This window comes from Strongylocentrotus purpuratus, unplaced genomic scaffold, assembly GCF_000002235.5.
Source record: "Strongylocentrotus purpuratus isolate Spur 01 unplaced genomic scaffold, Spur_5.0 spur5_scaffold_1, whole genome shotgun sequence".
In the NCBI taxonomy this organism is placed as follows: Eukaryota; Metazoa; Echinodermata; class Echinoidea; order Camarodonta; family Strongylocentrotidae; genus Strongylocentrotus; species Strongylocentrotus purpuratus.
Genome location: NW_022145594.1, coordinates 20,985,606 through 21,004,166, shown reverse-complemented (window position 1 = coordinate 21,004,166; position 18,561 = coordinate 20,985,606). Strand labels below are relative to the sequence as shown.

The following is an 18,561-nucleotide window of genomic DNA, read 5'->3' as shown; positions in this document are numbered from 1 at the left end:
CAATGTTTATTGACTAAAATCGACCGATTAGCTATTCTCGTTCGGAAATTATATACCACAACTACATACTCTGAAATTGTCATGGTCGCAGCTACCATTGTACGGCCGAGGAGCTATTTGAACTTTCTTAAAATTTACCGGAAGCACCGGTAAATCTTTATATTCAATTTTTCTCGAAAGCAGAAGTGTTTTAGGGGCTAAAATGTCTGGTGTTTTAAATACATCCACAGGGGCATCCAAATATATCAAAATTGTAAAGAATCACTATCCACCCATTTTTCAAAATTTCCCAAAACTTTGTATTACCTTTAAAATCGAAATTGTATTAAAAAAACAGCCTTGCAAAATTCAATATTCTAACTCAATCAATTCGCAGCAAGAAACTTTTGCAAATCTAGATCACTTGAAAATTTCATGACATGTATAAGTAACGGGCTGTAAGCATACACAAGCAAAATAAAGCATCCCTATAGAATTATTCCTGCTTATAGCTAGGGCATCGTATTAAACTGAACTTGGAAACCAAATTGAAAGGTTATGTATGGTTCCTGTCATTGAAGGAAACAGATTCAGAAGGTGTGTATAATTACATAGGAAACAGATTGGGGTGAGATTATACACAGCAAGCTCTACAAAGTGATGACTATATGTAGGTTCATAGGGGATCCATCATAGTTTTCAAACTTATCACTTCAGTTACTTCCTTTGCCTCTCTGTACAGTCGCTCGTTTGCAACAAGTGCAATTTTGCACAAACTTAGACCCCGTTCTCACTCACTTCGTTGGAGCGCTCTGGAGCGCTCTAACTAAGACCCGTTCCTCAGGAGCGGTTTTTAGGTGAGTGAGAACAGTCAAAGTGGTCCAGGAAGTGGACTTCTGGACCGCTCCAGAAGACCACCTTCCGAGGTGGTCTTGAGGAGCGGGTCTTATTAAGAGCGGTTTGGAGCGCTCTAACATGCAATGTGAACAGAAAGCGTACTTTGAACGGAAGTGAGCTTGTGACCTTCGGTGCGAAACATGTAGTACGGTACATACGGTTTGTATTCCGCGCGCGAAAAAATTGATCTGCTGACCTGAGCTGCCATAGCAACAAGACCGGAGTGTGTACGCTCGCAAACCGTTCCTCAAGACCTGTTCCTCTGGAGCGGTCTAAGACCACTTTCAAAGTGAGTGAGAACGGGGTCTAACAGAAGGACGGCTTTGCATATTACCCATTTCCCGTATTAATTAGCTCAATGGCAATCCTTTTCCATCTTATTTTATTCCAACACAGAGACACTTGCTTATACCAATGGCTATTATTCTGCTAGTCTGTGACAACTCTAGATGAAAATATCATAAATGAAACTCAGAATGCAGGCTAATTAAGCTCTATCCAGCCGTGTTTTCTTCACAGCATGGTATCATACACAGATCTAACTGTTTCATAGCTGTGTACAAAGTCAGCTGATGCAAAGAAAATATGATGAGTAGTCATGGCAACAATCCTCCCTAGGTCATGCAGGTCATTTCCAATTAATCTAGTTGCCAATTTGACAAGATTTGAGGGCCGTTATCAGATAGAGGTTGCTTTTTACTTGGCACAGAATATCGCGTGTTCATTCATAACAAGATTATATTTTTCACGAAAGATGAACTCTCAAAATAGGATTTCTGTTTGTGTGCTATTGGTCCATGACATATGTTGAATGTAAGACTACAAAAATCAGCTTTTCTACCTTTCTCTAACAAGTACATATAAGGTACCCATTTACTTCACCTGGGTGGAGTGTGGCAAATGTAGATCAATGTCTTGCCAAAGGACATTAGTGCAGCGGCGGGACTCGAACCGCGGACCTTGTGATCGACAGTCCGGCGACGTATCCACTCGACCACAATCAGAAGGCATACTTAACCATTTTAATCTACAGTTTAATATGTTTTAATTTCATTGAAATAGACTACCACCTGCACTCTATCCAACCTATGAATATTCATCTCAGTCTCATTTCCATCAATTCCCCAAGCAAGCAACACAACATAAAATGTACTGGAGTAGTATCTTTTAGCGTAAATTTTTTGAATGAGAGTGAAAATGATTTTTCTTCAATTTCATTTCAATGTATGCAGAACATTTTGTATGTCTTTTAACTTGAACATTCCCCAACTAGTTTAGTCGCCTGTGTCAATATCCTTATTTATGGTGAGAAAATTGACAGCAATTTTTGCCGTCTGGGTGGGTGTTCTGGGATAATTGTCTGAGGAAATTCTGCCTGATTGGATAATGGATAACTATTAAAGTCAGGGTGTAAAACAAAATAGCCTTCTACTGTTGGTACAAAGTCAAGGCCATGTTAATAGTTCATGTATGCATCACATTAGGGACTTTTAGATTTGTGTGGACTGATACGTGTGACGTCCGTTCAAGGCAGTGCATTAAAAGGACGTCGATCGTAGCAATCCCCAATGTCTTTGTGCGAATCTAAAAGTCCCTAATCTTGTCTGATTGGAGCCCCAAGGGCATTGACTGTGTGTTAAAGCATAGACCTACTACAAGTGTACCAATCACCTGAAATGAAACATTTGTGTATCAGTATAAAATATTTAATCAACCTCAAAAGACGCTGTCTGGCAGTCTAATCTGTTGAGTATCAAGAGAATAAAGGATAAAATAAAAACGTGCATAAAAGGTGCATGCAGAACATCTTAAATGTTTTAGGTCCTTTTGAGGGGAAGCTGTACAACTGGCCAGTAGCGATAATGACAAATATAATTCAACAGATTCTTTTAATGGGTTATTTCTCCGAAAAATATCACAAATCTACCAAATTGAATTTGACAAGACCTCTCTATTACAAAAATTACTTTAAGAAATTTGGCATTCATTGCAAAAAGGGAACATACTTCTTCTTCTTCTTCGCTATAAGTACCTATAGAAATACAATAATATGAAGTGTTTCCCTTTAAGAGAGTCAAAAGTTCTTACATGTAGAGTAATATGGAGAGTCTGAGTAAGTTAAATTCAAGAGCATTATCATGATGAATGATACATACTGCAGGCGAGACAAGTAATCATAGCATATTTCTTTAATCAACTTCAATATCCCCTTCTAACTTTGATCTTCTCTGAATGAGGGAATCTACACATGTCTCTCCTTGAAAGTTTGTTTTTAATCAAATCATTTCAAAACGATTTGAAGTGATTCTGTCAAAATATAAATGTTCTTGTGATTTTTTAATATTTAATTGGCATCTTCTCAATAGCCGCACCCCTCCTCACTCCTTCCTCTCTAGTGCATTCTCTCTCTCTCTCCCCCCCCCCCCCTCCCCTCTCTCTCTCTCTCTCTCCCTCTCTCCTTCTCCCTACTATTTCATATTGTAATCTATCCATCTCCCCCCTTCTCTCTCTCTCTCTTCTCTTTTCTTCCTTTCTCTCTTTCTATCTTTCTCTTTTTCTCTTTTTCTCTTTTTCTCTTTTTCTCTTTTTCTCCCTTTCTCTCTTTTTCTCCCTTTCTCTCTTTTTCTCTTTCTCTCTTTCTATTTCTTTGATGTCTGCTTTAATACCCATATCTTCTTTTCATAGTGGAGAGACATTCTGTACAACAAAAACCACTCTGCCTCCCACTTCACCTTGACATTCAGAAAATGTCAAAAATTTCGCAACGAGCAATAACAAATAATTTTGTTCATTATTCTGGAAAGAGATACTAAAAATCATATATATGAAGAATACTCCACTCTTAATTTCAATAAATCATGCCAGTAAGTGAAAATGCCTGCAATTAGTCCCTGTTTATTTCCCAAAATGTTAATGGGATATATGACTCATAATTGCAAATATCAATGAACTGTAAGAAGTTTATGTGTAGTTTCAGTCACTTTACGACCATAAAGAGACAATGGGGAATTTCACATTAGTTGCTACAGTCCGCAAATCTTATGTAAATGTAATGTAAACAAATCCCAAACAGCAGTAGTGTTCTTCTTTTAAAGATAAGAATTAGTACTGCTTAAGGTGAAAATGATTTCTGAGCTTTTTTTCATTCTTTTTATTCATATGTATAGAATATTGCCATGTTCAAACAAAACCCTCATAGCTTTAAACTTTTGAGTTTGAGAAACCTTGAGGTTATAAAAAATGATCCACTGACAACAAAAGGGTTCACATGGATCTGAAACAACGAGTATTCAAAGTTAACTACAAGCCGGTGGAAAGCATTCATATAAACTACAAGCTGATGTAACCCAACAGTTAATTGCGTCCACATGGCACAAAACATCAATTGAGAACCAAACTTCTCACAGTTATCACACTAATATTAAGATCGCTTGCGTTTGATAATGTCAAGTAAACTTACATTTCTTTATCATGGGTGTGTCCATACAGTCCCTATCTTCAAGATAACTTTAACCTGAACTTAACGTTCATAGACTGTCATGTGAACCCAATTAAATGTCCTAATAATAATAATAATAATAGGCATTTCTATAGGGCTGTCTATCTAGAAATTCTATTCCGAGGCGCATTTATTGTCACCCCGGCTTTAGCCTAGCTGCCATTACAGCGCTCCAGCATTTCAAGAAATTAATTCCTGCCAGGTACCCATTTACATCACCTGGGTTGAGTGTGGCAATTGTAGAACAATGTCTTGCCAAAGGACATTAGTGCCGCGGTGGGACTCGAACCGTGGACCTTGTGATCGACAGTCCGGCGACATATCCACTCTACCACAACACCTCTACGTCCTATTTATGAATGAACAGAATTGATCTTCTACAAGGTGTCCAAGTAAAACCACTTTTGCAACAATGAACTGTCATTTTTTATGCAGCTTAGGATAAATCCCTATCGCAATTAGGATAAATCCCTATCGCAATTAGGATTTGTAAACCTTTCCTCCATTCTCAAGACAGAACTAATTCCTAATATCTCATAATTGAATGGATGGAATCATCAGTGGGCAGATTTACAATACCAAACATTTTACAAAAATTGTGTGGGAAACTTAAAGCTATCATTACCGGTCATCACATTTCAGGCCTGACAACTGAGTAAGAACTAAAAACCAATGTGAAAAAGGAAAAGGTTATCTTGCTGCAAGGTAGGCATAAAATGATTTGCAGATGTAATGACGGCATAGTTGCAATCGGAGAGAAAAAGGACAGTATTTTAAGATGAAAGTTACAGCGGGTTACGTCTCCTCATTTCCTCTTGCGCAATAAGGTCACTAATGAAAACCAACCATGGGAAAGAGATTGTCAGGGTGTGTTCACACCCTAGTGACTCAGGGGAGTGTTTCACAAATACTAAGATCAACTTTAAGTTGGACTTAACTATGGCAGGCCATTCATGCCACTAGTTGCTCTTACTATTGGTCTCTCAATCATGATCTTCAGAAAACATTTTTTCCTTCAATAATGAACTATCAAAAAATGTAAGTTCTGTAGATTTGTGACCATGATTAATACATCCCTTGAGAGACCAATGCCAGTAAATGTTAAGAGCAAACAATGGTATGAAAGGCCTGCCATAGTTAAGTCCAACTTAAAGTTGATCTTAGTCTTTGTCAAACACCCCCATGGTCTGATACAGGCAGCTACTGGTCTGTGGTGTTCGCTTTAAAATGAAGGTCATTCGAGATGCAAAAGGGTGTCAATTGGAAGATCAGATTTAACGACATTCTGATTATATAAGCATAAAAAAGACAATGTTTGTGTAAATTCCTAAACTGAATATATATGAAATAAACTTTAAAACTCCAATACGCCAGTACAAATATGAGGACAAAATTCCTGTTTCAGTACAAGTTATAATCATACATATATGTTCAGACGAGAAAGATCATGCGGAATCCCATTCAAAAGGCATGAAGAGAAACGTTCGTGAGGCACAGTCAGAACCATAAAATTGAAAAGGCTGAACGGGCCCTAAACAGAGACAGTACCATAGTTACACACATGTTATACATTCTCTGTCATGGTTTAAATGTCATCGTAGGACACCGCCACTGCCAAATTATCGTCGACCAATTAATCCTGAGAAGACTGGATCTCCGTGAACCATCTTTCATCTAGACAGATCAAAACTCGCAGCAGAACTCAGGAACCAGATGACATACTGGATTCATTAACCTCCAATGTGCATGTCCTTGCTTGTTTTAAAAATAAGTCATTTAGGAGAATGTTCTATAACTTATTTCACGTGCCACATCCCTCCACCCCACCCCAAACAAAAAAATGAGAGACAGAAAAAGGCAGGAAAAGAGAAAAGGGGGAAAGGCGGAAGGGAAAGAGGATGAGAGAAGATGACTGGACTATCTAATGCTATTCATCCTTATCAGTAGGCTTATAGATCTGCATTTCTTTCTCAAAGTAATAATAATAATATTAGCTAGTTCTTATACAGCGCTTGTCAGGACCGAAGGCCCTCTCAAAGCGCTTTACAGATATATATATATTTACCCCCGTCTTCGTTTTCAGGCTTACCCGCATACAATGTATGCACATTCTCCACTCCCTAGTAAAAACCGTTGCCCCCCCCCCCCACCCATCATTCCAATGCTCCCTCAATCCTTAATGGTTAGACTCAACCTATGCCACTGCTTAATGAGTAGCACACTGAATACAATGAATGAAAACCTGTACCTACCAATGCACTGGATCCCATCTGCTGTTCTCCTTGGAATGAAGCCTGGTGGACAAGATCCTTGGCTAGGATTAGGATTAGGATTAGGATTGGGATTGGGATTGGGATTGGGATTGGGGTTGGGGTTGGTGTTGGGAAAGGGGTATGGTCTTGGGTTTGGTTGTGGTTGTGGGTTCGGTCTTGGGTCAGAATTGCAACTCTGGCATCCTCCTGGGAGAAGGGAGGAAAAGCAATATGAAACAGTCAAGTTTTAAACATCATTGCTTGATGATGACAAAGTCACTATCATGATAAACAAACATTGCAAACAACATCATTACCATCACCAACACAATGACCATCATAACCACCACCACCATCAACACCATTACAGTCATCATTACCATCGACATCACCATCAGTAACACCACCATCTTCATCACAATCATCATAATCACCACCATCACCACCACTACTATCACATCATTATCATTACTACCATCACCATTGAAATACCAACACATCATCACCACCCCCACCACCATCATCATCATCATCATCATTATCATCATCATCACCATCACCACCACCACCACCAACACCACCACCAACACCATCACCACCACCACCAACACCACACCACCACCACCACCACCACCACCACCACCACCACCACCACCACCACCACCACCACCACCACCACCACCACCACCACCACCACCACCACCACCACCACCCCATCATCATCATCATCATCATGCAACCACTCACCAGCGCATGTCCTCCTGTTAGCAGTCAGCATCCCACTTGAGCAGCTACACCGGTATCCTCCCAGGGTGTTCTGACATCCCTGCTGACAGAGACCTGGATATCGACCACACTCATCAATATCTATGAGAAAACAAAATGCATACATTCAGTGATGGTGAAGGTGTTTTACTAGGCTTCCAGTTTATTAATAATAATATAATAATATTTAGCTTTTATATAGCGCTTAATACCAATGTCTCTAAGCGCTTTACAAATATACTTGGGTGAATTCAAGACATAAATTGTAATGTTTACATAAAACAGGTTATCTATCTTAAAGTTTTAAACTGTTTTCTCCTTGATATAAATAAATCTATTGCATATATGCTGTATTCATATTGTCTAATATGTTGTAATATCTATCTATATCATGATATCTATATTTGCTACGCCATCTATGTATATTATGTTATGTAAAGTTGTATGTAAAATGTAAGCAAAGCAAATTTTTGTTGGACAATAAAATGAAAATGAAATCGAAAGTCTGTATATATGTCGTCTTATTACATTGTTTTATCACATTCTAGTTTAAGCGTGAGCTTTTCATGCATTATTTTGTAATTATGTAATCGTATATATTTCTTGACTGAATGTAATCATTTTCGTTTAATTGTATGGTTGGGTCTTGAAAGAATTAAGATTGTTCAGCTCATAATTTCCTCATTCTCCTCTCGATGACTGCTGGTTATGAATTTTATTCTTCTACCCCAACCATGCACAGCCATTCATAAACAAACTGAAACAAATACAGTGCTTCCATAAATACTTTTCTAAATATACGTTGTACCCAAAAAGGTTGAGATAAACACAGAAAAAAAAAGGAAATGGAACACGGGACAAACAATACTCAATCTTCATCAAAATATCTTTGAAACTTTGTTTTCCAGTTGCCATTGACCTGATAGTTTTACATTACAATTTCAATTTCAGGGGAAGAATTTCTTTGAAAGTTCAATCAATTTTAAGTCAAGGACCGTTTACATCTTCTCAATTACATAGAATTGGTTCTTAAACCAACCTCAAGTTTAAATTTGTTGACATTTTCTCTTTGGCAAAATAAACAATGTGTGACTGCAGACAGCCTGAGTGGCAGACATAGGTTGACATAGACTGAGACAGAATTCAAATGGTGCAAGAATGACAGATGGATATGGACATGGTGACTTGAGCTATTTTGTAACTAGAGCAATGGTATTGAAACTGCCTGATTATGAGAGAAAGAGAATGATTTGCTCATGCAAGGCCAAGAAATGATCTTCAAACTGCAAGGTTATGGGTTCAAAAAAGAGAAAGTCAACTATCGATTTGGGATATATCGATTTTAATCATAATTGATTCTTCAAATTCCTCAGGGCCTTAATAGAGCAATAGTGCATGATGTAGGTCTCTGGGGCTCTTTCTTATAGGAATATAACAATTTTGTATAAGGTCACAAGGACATTAGTCAAGCATTATCTGTCTTTTCATATCAAAGTTTTTGGATCAAGACAGCATTATATTTTTCTGATGGCTCTAGTATTAGGTACAAGTAGTTAAAACGGGCTGAGTATCATGTAGCAAACTATTCATGAATGTTATGAATTCACCTGGACTTGGCCAGTCTAATGACAGAAAAGTTAAGAACCAATTTTCTAAAATATTTGATGCAGTAAAATTTACTTAGGACCGTCTAATATAATCAGACTGCTTCAGAGGGGTATAACATTTGGGCAGAGTAGAAAAGGTGAGCACTTCAAAATCGTAATTAAATAATGCATGGGATGTGCACTTTTCTCCGAATTTGAAGAGAGAAGTTAGAAGATAGGCAAAAGAGTCATGTCATTCGTCTTTTCATAAATGAGAGGAACATCTTGAAATGGATTGCACATTAGCCAGCCCTCCCCCCCCCCCCCCTTCCACGATATCTCTTAACAGATGCACAGTGAAAATGTCAAAGATACAGGATGAATTAGAATGGACAGAAGGAAATATTAATGATGTAACTTCTCTCCCTCTGAGGAACTGCTTGATCAGCATGATGAAAGCTGTACTAATAACCTATGAGGCTGCACATTTTCTTTTTCTAGTTTTCCCTGCATTAAGATTACCAGAATTAATCGTATAGCTATATGAGAATTGTATATATGTTGCTGTTTGGTGAGTAATTGATCTTCGCCTAGTCTGAACATGTATTAAGAAAGTCGTATAATAAAACGTGGTATAACAAAATGCATGGTTCAGGGCCCCGTTTCATAAAACTTGATATCAGTAACAAGTTACAAGCTACTGGTAAAAGCTAATGAAATCATGGCATCTGATTGGCTGAGAGCAAATTTGTCAAAAGAAATTAGCAATTGTTAACTTCAGTTTAGATAACAAGTTTTATAAAATGGGCCCCAGAATCTTTCCAAATGGAAACTTGATAAAGAATCAGGATCACGCTCTAGTCCTGAATGTCATATCGTAAAATTTTTGTTTAAATCAAATAATTGGGTGTGACCTATTGTGAGCATACACTGATGACTGGCCAGTTGTCATGCCATCTGACCTCTTTCAAATTGTTTTTTTTTACATGGCGTTTCTTACACAATATCTTTCCTATTCTCCTTTCATTATATGATGATTCTTTATAAGAAATTCTTTATATATAACAAGGTTCATATAAATTTCCTATAGTCTGAACCAGCAATATGATGATAATAATAATAATAATAATAGTCATTTCTATAGCGCCGTCTATCTAGATAATTCTATTCCAAGGCGCATTTATTATTACCCCGGCTTTAGCCTAGCTGCCATTACAGCGCTCCAGCATTTCAAGGAATTAATTCCTGCCAGGTACCCATTAACATCACCCGGGTTGAGTGTGGCAAATGTAGATCAATGTCTTGCCAAAGGACATTAGTGCCGCGGCGAGACTCGAACCGCAGACTTTGTGATCGACAGTCCGGCAACGTATCCACTCGGCGACCACGACACCTCTACATGATGCTGCAAACTTTGTTGCTCAATCGGAGTATGACCCTTTCGACACTGTGACACCGATGTCAGCAGTGTCTAGTGGAGCCTCTAGGATTATACAATATCCTTAATCATGATGACATATTGAGACTCCCTTTTTCATCTCAATTCTTGGATTGGGTGTGATTATCATCATTTCTTATTACTGGGCCATTAAACAGTCTTCAAAAGGAAATATCAATTATCAATAGTCTGCATCTCTGCCGAACAATAGATTATAAGAGACTTATTTGGTCAAACAGACGAGGTGCATACATTTCTAATTGGATATCAGGTGCCTGTGGCTAACGATAAATGACCTTTTCAGGAGAGCTCTGTTGATTGATATTTTCATCGATTGACTGATTATTTCATTCATTCAAAGAAATGTTAATTGTTTGATTATGTGTTTGTTTAATTCATTAAGATTTAATGGGTCTTGTTGATGGATCATGGTATAGAGTATTTAGTTAATTGAATGGTTGATTGACATCTACTGAACAACTGACCGACTTATCCTTCTGCCTAATTAATTCATTGATTGAAAAGCCCTTTTTTCATTCACTTTGCTTAAATTTGAATATTAAATTCTTTTATCACCTTAATGTGGTTGCTATCTTAAAGTGACTCAGTAACATTGCCTCAGAATCTAAAAAAAATCCTGGATTTAGTTCAGGAATCCCATGACTTTTACCAGCCAATCACCTGTCTGATTATCAAGATGTTTATGATTAAAATTGTTATCTTTTTCCCCAACAGTTTTTTATAACACTACAGTCTATTGGGAAAGGAGTATGTTAAAACCGGTCACTCAAAGATTTGTACTTTTTGAGACACTTCTTGATCATTTTGAAGCGCAATTTTTTTTAGGGCTTCAATATTACACCATATCACAGACACTGATAAGACGTAGGGCCGTGCATCTCAGATTTAACATTGTTAAACGGTGCCTTTCAGAGAGTTTAAAATAATCCTCTTTTGATGGTCTCACCTGCACAGCTCCTCTGATCCGATCCCAGCATGTATCCTGGTGGACAGATACACTGCACCTGACCATTACTTCCAACCTGACACCGGTAGTGACACCCCCTGGAGCTACAACTATAGCCGGTGGACGAGGCAGGGTTCTGCCTGGAGAGCACCTGCTGGTAGGAGACCACGCCCGTCCTGGGGCTGTTCAGGGCGGAGCTTTGGACCTGGACCTGTCCTCTGCCGATGTTCTGCCTGATTACTTGACCGGTGGAATGGATAGCCGTCCTGGAGGGGATCTGTCTCGTGGTGTGGACGACCGTCCGGGTACCTGTATTGATGGGGTTCTGACCGCCACTGTTCTGCCGGGGTGTTTGGTAGCCGGAGACGTAGCGAGGTGCGCTGATCGTTGTCCGTCTTATCAGCTGCCAGTTGCCTGTGTAGGATTGCCCTGAAAAACAGAAAAAGACAAACGTTTCAAATTTGAAAATTTGAAATTTAAAATTGTATCTTTAACTTTTTATAAGATACTTTCATTCCGCACACTAAGATATTACACAATCATTATTAAATAATAATTATACCATTGCAGGGTGAAATTCAAACTCTATACTTGATTTTCAACAGGGAATTTTAATGTTTTTTGCATCATATCGTATTGAAATCTGCTATCATATTCCCAATACTCTTTAGCTACTTTTCAGTTGTTATTATGATGTTTGATAGAGGCCCAGAGTCGGTTAGTATTTTAAACTACATGTGTATGAATTCAGTTCAACTCAATCATGTCCATTCATACAAGGAATTAACTTGTTCACCCTAGTAGCTGAACCATGCACATTTCAGATCTTTCATCTTGCACAAAGTACTCTTCATGTGAATAAAGGGGAACAAATTATGTGAAATTTTCAAATGAAGAATGAAAATGAGAATGTGAAAGGGGCAATGGGAGGGGGTGGGATGCATGGTGAAGGATGCTACCCAGTGACCTACATGGTAGTGTGAAGGAGACACTTGGGAGGGGGAAGGGTCGTTATTTTGACCTCTTCTTTTTGCTGAGTAATAAGACGTGATGAGTGATTCTGTCTAGTAGTCAAAAGATGTGAACTGTACTCTTATTGCATCCTAAGAGGGTCTTATGTAATTTAAGGCATTCAGCAATCCTTATAATTAAGTGGCTAATTGTTACAGTTGCTAATTAGCCAAGCTTGCAGATATCAAAATCACCAATTTCCAGTCTTAATGAACTTCTTCAACACATGTATAGATTCATTGTGGAAACATGTGAATAATCTCAAATACCTTGGTATAACTATCCTTTAATTATGGCACTGTGAAATGATTGGAATGGCACATAACGATTTGAACCCACGGAAATGAAGGAATTTAGTACTTAATGGGGTTAATGAGGGGAAATCATTTCTGGTCTAGATTAAAATGAAGGAGGAGACCCTTTCCAAGGCAATGTCTGAAAGGGAAGTCATTATAACTTTCTTAATTGAGCGCCAATCATGACTGGACTGCTACTTCTGATATTCATGATAGGATACATGACATTATGTTACCCTATTAAAGGGAAAGTCCACCCTGATATTAAGTTGGTTTTAATTGAAGCAGAAAAATGAGAGGAACAGGTCATTGAAAGTTTGAGCGCAAATTCTGATTATAAATAGGAAGGTTATGAATTTTTGAAGTTGCAATCAATCAAACACAAATTGGCAACTCTGTGACATATCTTGCGAGATCCCCTCCCGTTTACTTGGTACTAACAATTTCATTTTCCCTCAAGAAAGTTTTCAATCATACATGCACCATAAATACAATAATTGGAAATGTGGTTCTATATGACCCCTGTATGGAAAAAGCTATTCCTGTGAAAGAAAACGAAAGTTGATAGGATAAAAAATAGAAGTTCATATACACTTCATTGATCACATGAAGTTCAAATGTTTATAGGCGTTAATATGCAAATATCCTGTCTGCCATAGACTTTGTACCAAACTCCCACAGAACAGAAATGTACTTTCTGTGGTTCGGTTCACTAACTTACACACTAAACAAACCACACCTGGACCAATATTGATGGATGTTCCTTTTCCCAAGCAACTGCCAGGCACCCATTCACAACTGGGTGGAGAGTGGCAAAGGTGGATTAGTGCCTTGCCAAAAGACATGAGTGCCGGGCTGGGGTTTGAACCCTGAACCCTTGGATTAGGAGTCCAGTGAATTAACCACTATACCACGACTCCTCCTCATTTACATCTTCTGGTTGATTTTAGACATCCAGAAGATGAACTTTATCAAGTTCATGGTATGTTTATCAGGAAATTTTCACCATTCACCCGCATAGACTGGGTGACTTCCATATTACCGTTAAACAATAATAAGGTTCACACAAGAGTCTGTAAACTTAAAGTTTAGCTCATGGTTTTAAAATTTGAGGTAATCTTAGTTATGGACTGTGCAGACACACTTGTGACTTCAAAATTTTATGTTTACTTGAAGTCATAAACCACAAATTACTTTATATTTAACGCACCTAAAATTAAACTTGACGCCGTTAACTACGAGCCTTGACAGATTCTTACACAGTGTTATGTGTCATGTAGACATATAAGTAACTTTGAGGTTACACCAGCTATTAGTTACAACATCTACTCGGCCTAGCTTGTTTTGTAAAGAAAACAATACCTGTTGTTTTGTTTCCATGTGAACCCTTGTCATTTGTTAGTGAAACAGTTTGAAACGCTGAGGTTTTGCAAACTTGAAGATTCAAACTATGATGGTTCCAGTGAACATGGCTAATATCATTTATGCATAGTTTGTACTTTAACAAAATTTGAATACTTGTTGTTTAGTTTCCATGTGAACTAATGTGAACCCTCGTTATCTGTTAGTGAATCGTAGTTTGAAACGTTGAGGATTTGTAAACTTAAAGTTAAAACTATGATGGTCCCCTGTGAGCATAGCTAATATCATTCAGCACAACTGTGGATTATTGGACACTGAGTAATAATTGTGGAGTGCCTGGAGTGTCATGTCTGACAGACATGAGCGCTATATACAACAACCCACTATTATTATCATTATTATAACTACTATTATGCACAGACACATTTTGCTGTTAGGACAATTTAAACATCCATCCAATGTAGTGTGAAAGTAAACAGATTTTAAAGTTCGAAGAAATCGGTGTGATAAAACATCAGACTGTGAAGCGCAATATGATTAAGCATGCAAACTGTGGCTGGTTACCATGGCATCATGTATAAACAAGACTTTAACAACCACAGGAACTTTTCACAGGCCGCGACAAACAGTATCCAAAAAACATTGTACCCAACATGAACTTCCAAAGTTAAATAAGATTGTAATTCTATCATAATTTGTTGTTAAAACCATTTTTATGGAAAGCCAGAGAAGATGTTTTTATTTTTCATTCATTTATATCCAGGGGATCTGAAACCTAGTATTCTTTGGGTGGGTAACCACAGGATAATCTAATCCAAATTTACACCCACAAAGTCTCTGCTCTGCACAAAAACATGGTAACAATGTCTGCTGAGAGCCAGAAGGGTCTTAACTCTATAAAGATTATAGAGAAGGTTGAGTTCTGGGAAGAGGTGAAAAATAATTTGTGAGCGTTATCATTCTTATTATGCAAGTGTGGAAGAACATCAGATAAGACATGTTCCCTGAAAAGTATGGCTCTTCAAATGCCTTCATATTCTGAATATGTCATGTAACATCGTAAAACTCGGGGGTAGGATTTTTACGCCACGTGTTCGTGTAGTCCCATGTACATCTTTCTGTGTACAGTGTTTGTAACTTTACCAAGACTTTTCCAAATTTCTTATCATTTTGATGATTCCAGAACCTTGCAATACACAAAAATTCTTATATGCTAGATGATCAACCTTTTCTGGTCGATTCCACAACGTTTCTTTCACAATGCAGTCACATGACCAGAACTCAACTTCATCTTTAAGTGTTTATGAGTTAACATCCTTCTGACTCTCAGCACATGATATATTGCTGTTGCTGTTGGTGGTGGTTTAATTTCAACATGGGTGTCACAGACTTTAAGTATCAAAATTCATTTCCCCAATACCGGTAATCATAATCATTGTCTCAGACAGAATGTCTCATTTGAGTTGTGTTTGATTTAAATTTACCAAGTTAAAGAAAGTCTGGACCATCTTCATGTCCCTTATTATCTCTTTCTTCTCCTTTCTCAAGATTTAAAAGTTGAAAATTATGCCACAGGTTCATATCAAAATTCTCATTTTCTCAATAATCATAACCATCAATTCAGACAGCATGAGATGCTTTCGATTCAAATTTAGTCCGCACTATGTTAACCCTCCATTCTTATCTCTTTCTTCTCTTTACATATTAAAGAAGTAACACTGTATGAGAAGGAAAATGCCATCATTCAGAATAGAAACAATCTGTTCTCCCTCTCGTTTGGTCAGTGTATGTTAAAAACAAATAAGAGTCTGAGCCTAAAGACTAGGCCCTTCTATCATCCGCTCTGTGTGTATAAACGGATAGAGTGTTAAAGCAGTCATTATTGTGGTTCGTCTCTGGACTCTTCTTCTCTCTTGTCGCACATTCATCCCTTCGTTTCCCCTCCAGTCATCAGAGTCTTGATGAAGGCTTCCTGACTGAGTGACGGAGTGCAGACCAGTTCAAGTGCAAATAAAGAAGGATTCGCTTCCAGCTTGAACTCATTTGCACTTTGCTTGCTTTAAACCTGTCAAATCCTCATTGTCTCTTGTCAAGGGATGCTGTATGGTCCTCCTCATTTCTAAATTCTGTTAAAGCCCTACTGCACTACTTATAGCTACTTGCGCCCTCTATATAGCAAACAATGCCTAATCGGTTACCGTTGAGTCCCATGGTCCCCTTTTTCTTATGTTAATTACAGCTGATTTGACGAGATAACCACCTGTCAGTGACCATGCAGGGAGGTCTAATCTCTCCTGGCCAAACAAGTGCAGAGGGGCTTTAAATGAAAACTTAAATTATACCGTTTATCTTCTCATCAATAGGTAATTTAAGTTTTGCTCCACAGACAATTTTCTACAATTTCTAAGAATTCCTACGAGTGAAGAAAAGAAAGAATAGTAGGGGTGGGAGTAACAGAGGGGGTGGTTTTAAAGAGAGGAAGGGAGTATGTGGTGAAGAGACAGATACTAGCAAAAAAGAGAAGGGAGATTGTTGAGAATTATAGAAAGAGAAGAAAGAGAAGAAAGAGAAGAAAGAGGAGAAAGTTGAAATGTACGTAACAAATGGAATGGTTGTAAAATAGGGAAAAGGAGTATGAGGTAAAAAGACAGATAGTAAAAAGAGAAGGGAGATTATTGAGAATTAGAGAAAGAGAAGAAAGAGAAGAAAGAGAAGAAAGTTGAAATGTACGTAACAAATGGAATGGTTGTAAAATAGGGAAAAGGAGTATGAGGTAAAAAGACAGATAGCAAAAAGAGAAGGGAGATTATTGAGAATTAGAGAAAGAGAAGAAAGAGAAGAAAGAGAAGAAAGTTGAAATGTACGTAACAAATGGAATGGTTGTAAAATGGGGAAAGGAGTATGAGGTAAAAAGACAGATAGTAAAAAGAGAAGGGAGATTATTGAGAATTAGAGAAAGAGAAGAAAGAGAAGAAAGAGAAGAAAGTTGAAATGTACGTAACAAATGGAATGGTTGTAAAATAGGGAAAAGGAGTATGAGGTAAAAAGACAGATAGCAAAAAGAGAAGGGAGATTATTGAGAATTAGAGAAAGAGAAGAAAGAGAAGAAAGTTGAAATGTACGTAACAAATGGAATGGTTGTAAAATGGGGAAAGGAGTATGAGATGGAGAGACAGATAGCAATTAGAGAAGGGAGACTATTGAGATTTGAGAAAGAGAAGAAAGCTGAAAAGGGCGGACTGAAAAAGGGGGGACTACCATCTGTGAAACTCCAAACGGTATAAAATAGAACAATTTTCTTGGCCATGTTCTTGATAACCAATTAAAGAACAAAAGTCATCACATACTTTCCACATCAACAGGTTGACATGCCCACATGGCCGTCTGCATAACCCACAGCGACTATCCCAGCATGCTCAGCCAATATCACCGGGCGGACCTGCTGGGTGCCGACCTTTCCTCACATGTACCTAGTTCTATCTCACACTGACAAGGCTGTACTATGAACATACTGCAATGATGATGGTGTAGAGATATAGAGCTTGATAGTGATAGAGGGTTCCTTTATATATATCAGAGAGACAGAGATTTAAACATTTTCAGATTTATTATGTGACGATGTGCAGCACCAACATCTAACATTCCTGACGATAATTAATATTTCAAATATTTTCTAAATTTTTCTCTATTTAAACAATACAGATTCCATGAAACCCTGCCCAAATGGAGGAACATATAACGGTGAGTATATCCCACTAACATATATATATATATATACATAAACTTAAACTTAGGTTTAGCACTAATCATCAGCTTTTTGCAACATATTTGTGGATACTTCTCTCTCTCTCTCTCTTATCTTACGTACCCTACAATTCTATGGCCACATCCTACAGCCACACCCTAAAACCATAAAATGGCTTGGAGTACAGGGTACTGTTTCCCAAAACCGTCATCAAAACAAATTGACTGACATCCTATTGGACGGTGTGTTAATTACAATACATGCATCAATAGGATGTCTAAAAACTTGTACTTATGACGGTCTTATGAAACCGATGCCCAGATACTAGATCCCCCCCCCCCCCCCCCCGCACACTTCAAACAGGTTGTTCATTTTTCTAAGGAGACATGTTTTCTTTCTCTAAACAACATGTGGCGCACAGATGCTGGACTGGGAATATTCTCAGAAACCTGTAAATGTCATATTTTCTCTAAATTTACTTTTCCTCAATGTGTGTGGTTTGAATTTGAAGCTTGCAAGGAATTCCTAAAAAAAGTTACCAATGTTGAATATTTTCCAATAAGGTGGGGGGAGGGGGTAATATATAACATGTTTAGGGAAGATGGAATAAGTTGAGGTATTATAGGAGGTTTAAGAACATATGTTAATATAATAATGTATAAATAAATGATAACAACCATATATTATATAGAAGAATATGTTGTAAAAAAGCTATAAAAAAACAATTTAATTGACAAGTTCATCTCAATTCACTACATCTGAAT

At 37.8% G+C, this 18,561-nt stretch overlaps 1 protein-coding gene across 1 annotated transcript in view; it reads right to left on the bottom strand.

The window, feature by feature from the left end:
* LOC583085 overlaps positions 1-18,561 on the bottom strand; it is a 300,967-nt gene that overhangs the window by 241,882 nt on the left and 40,524 nt on the right. The window contains exons 4-6 of the mRNA XM_030978601.1: positions 11,384-11,812; positions 7,375-7,494; positions 6,628-6,834 (exon numbers count right to left, since the gene is read on the bottom strand). Coding sequence (XP_030834461.1) covers positions 6,628-6,834; positions 7,375-7,494; positions 11,384-11,812 — 756 coding nt within the window. The remainder of the gene's footprint in view (positions 1-6,627; positions 6,835-7,374; positions 7,495-11,383; positions 11,813-18,561) is intronic.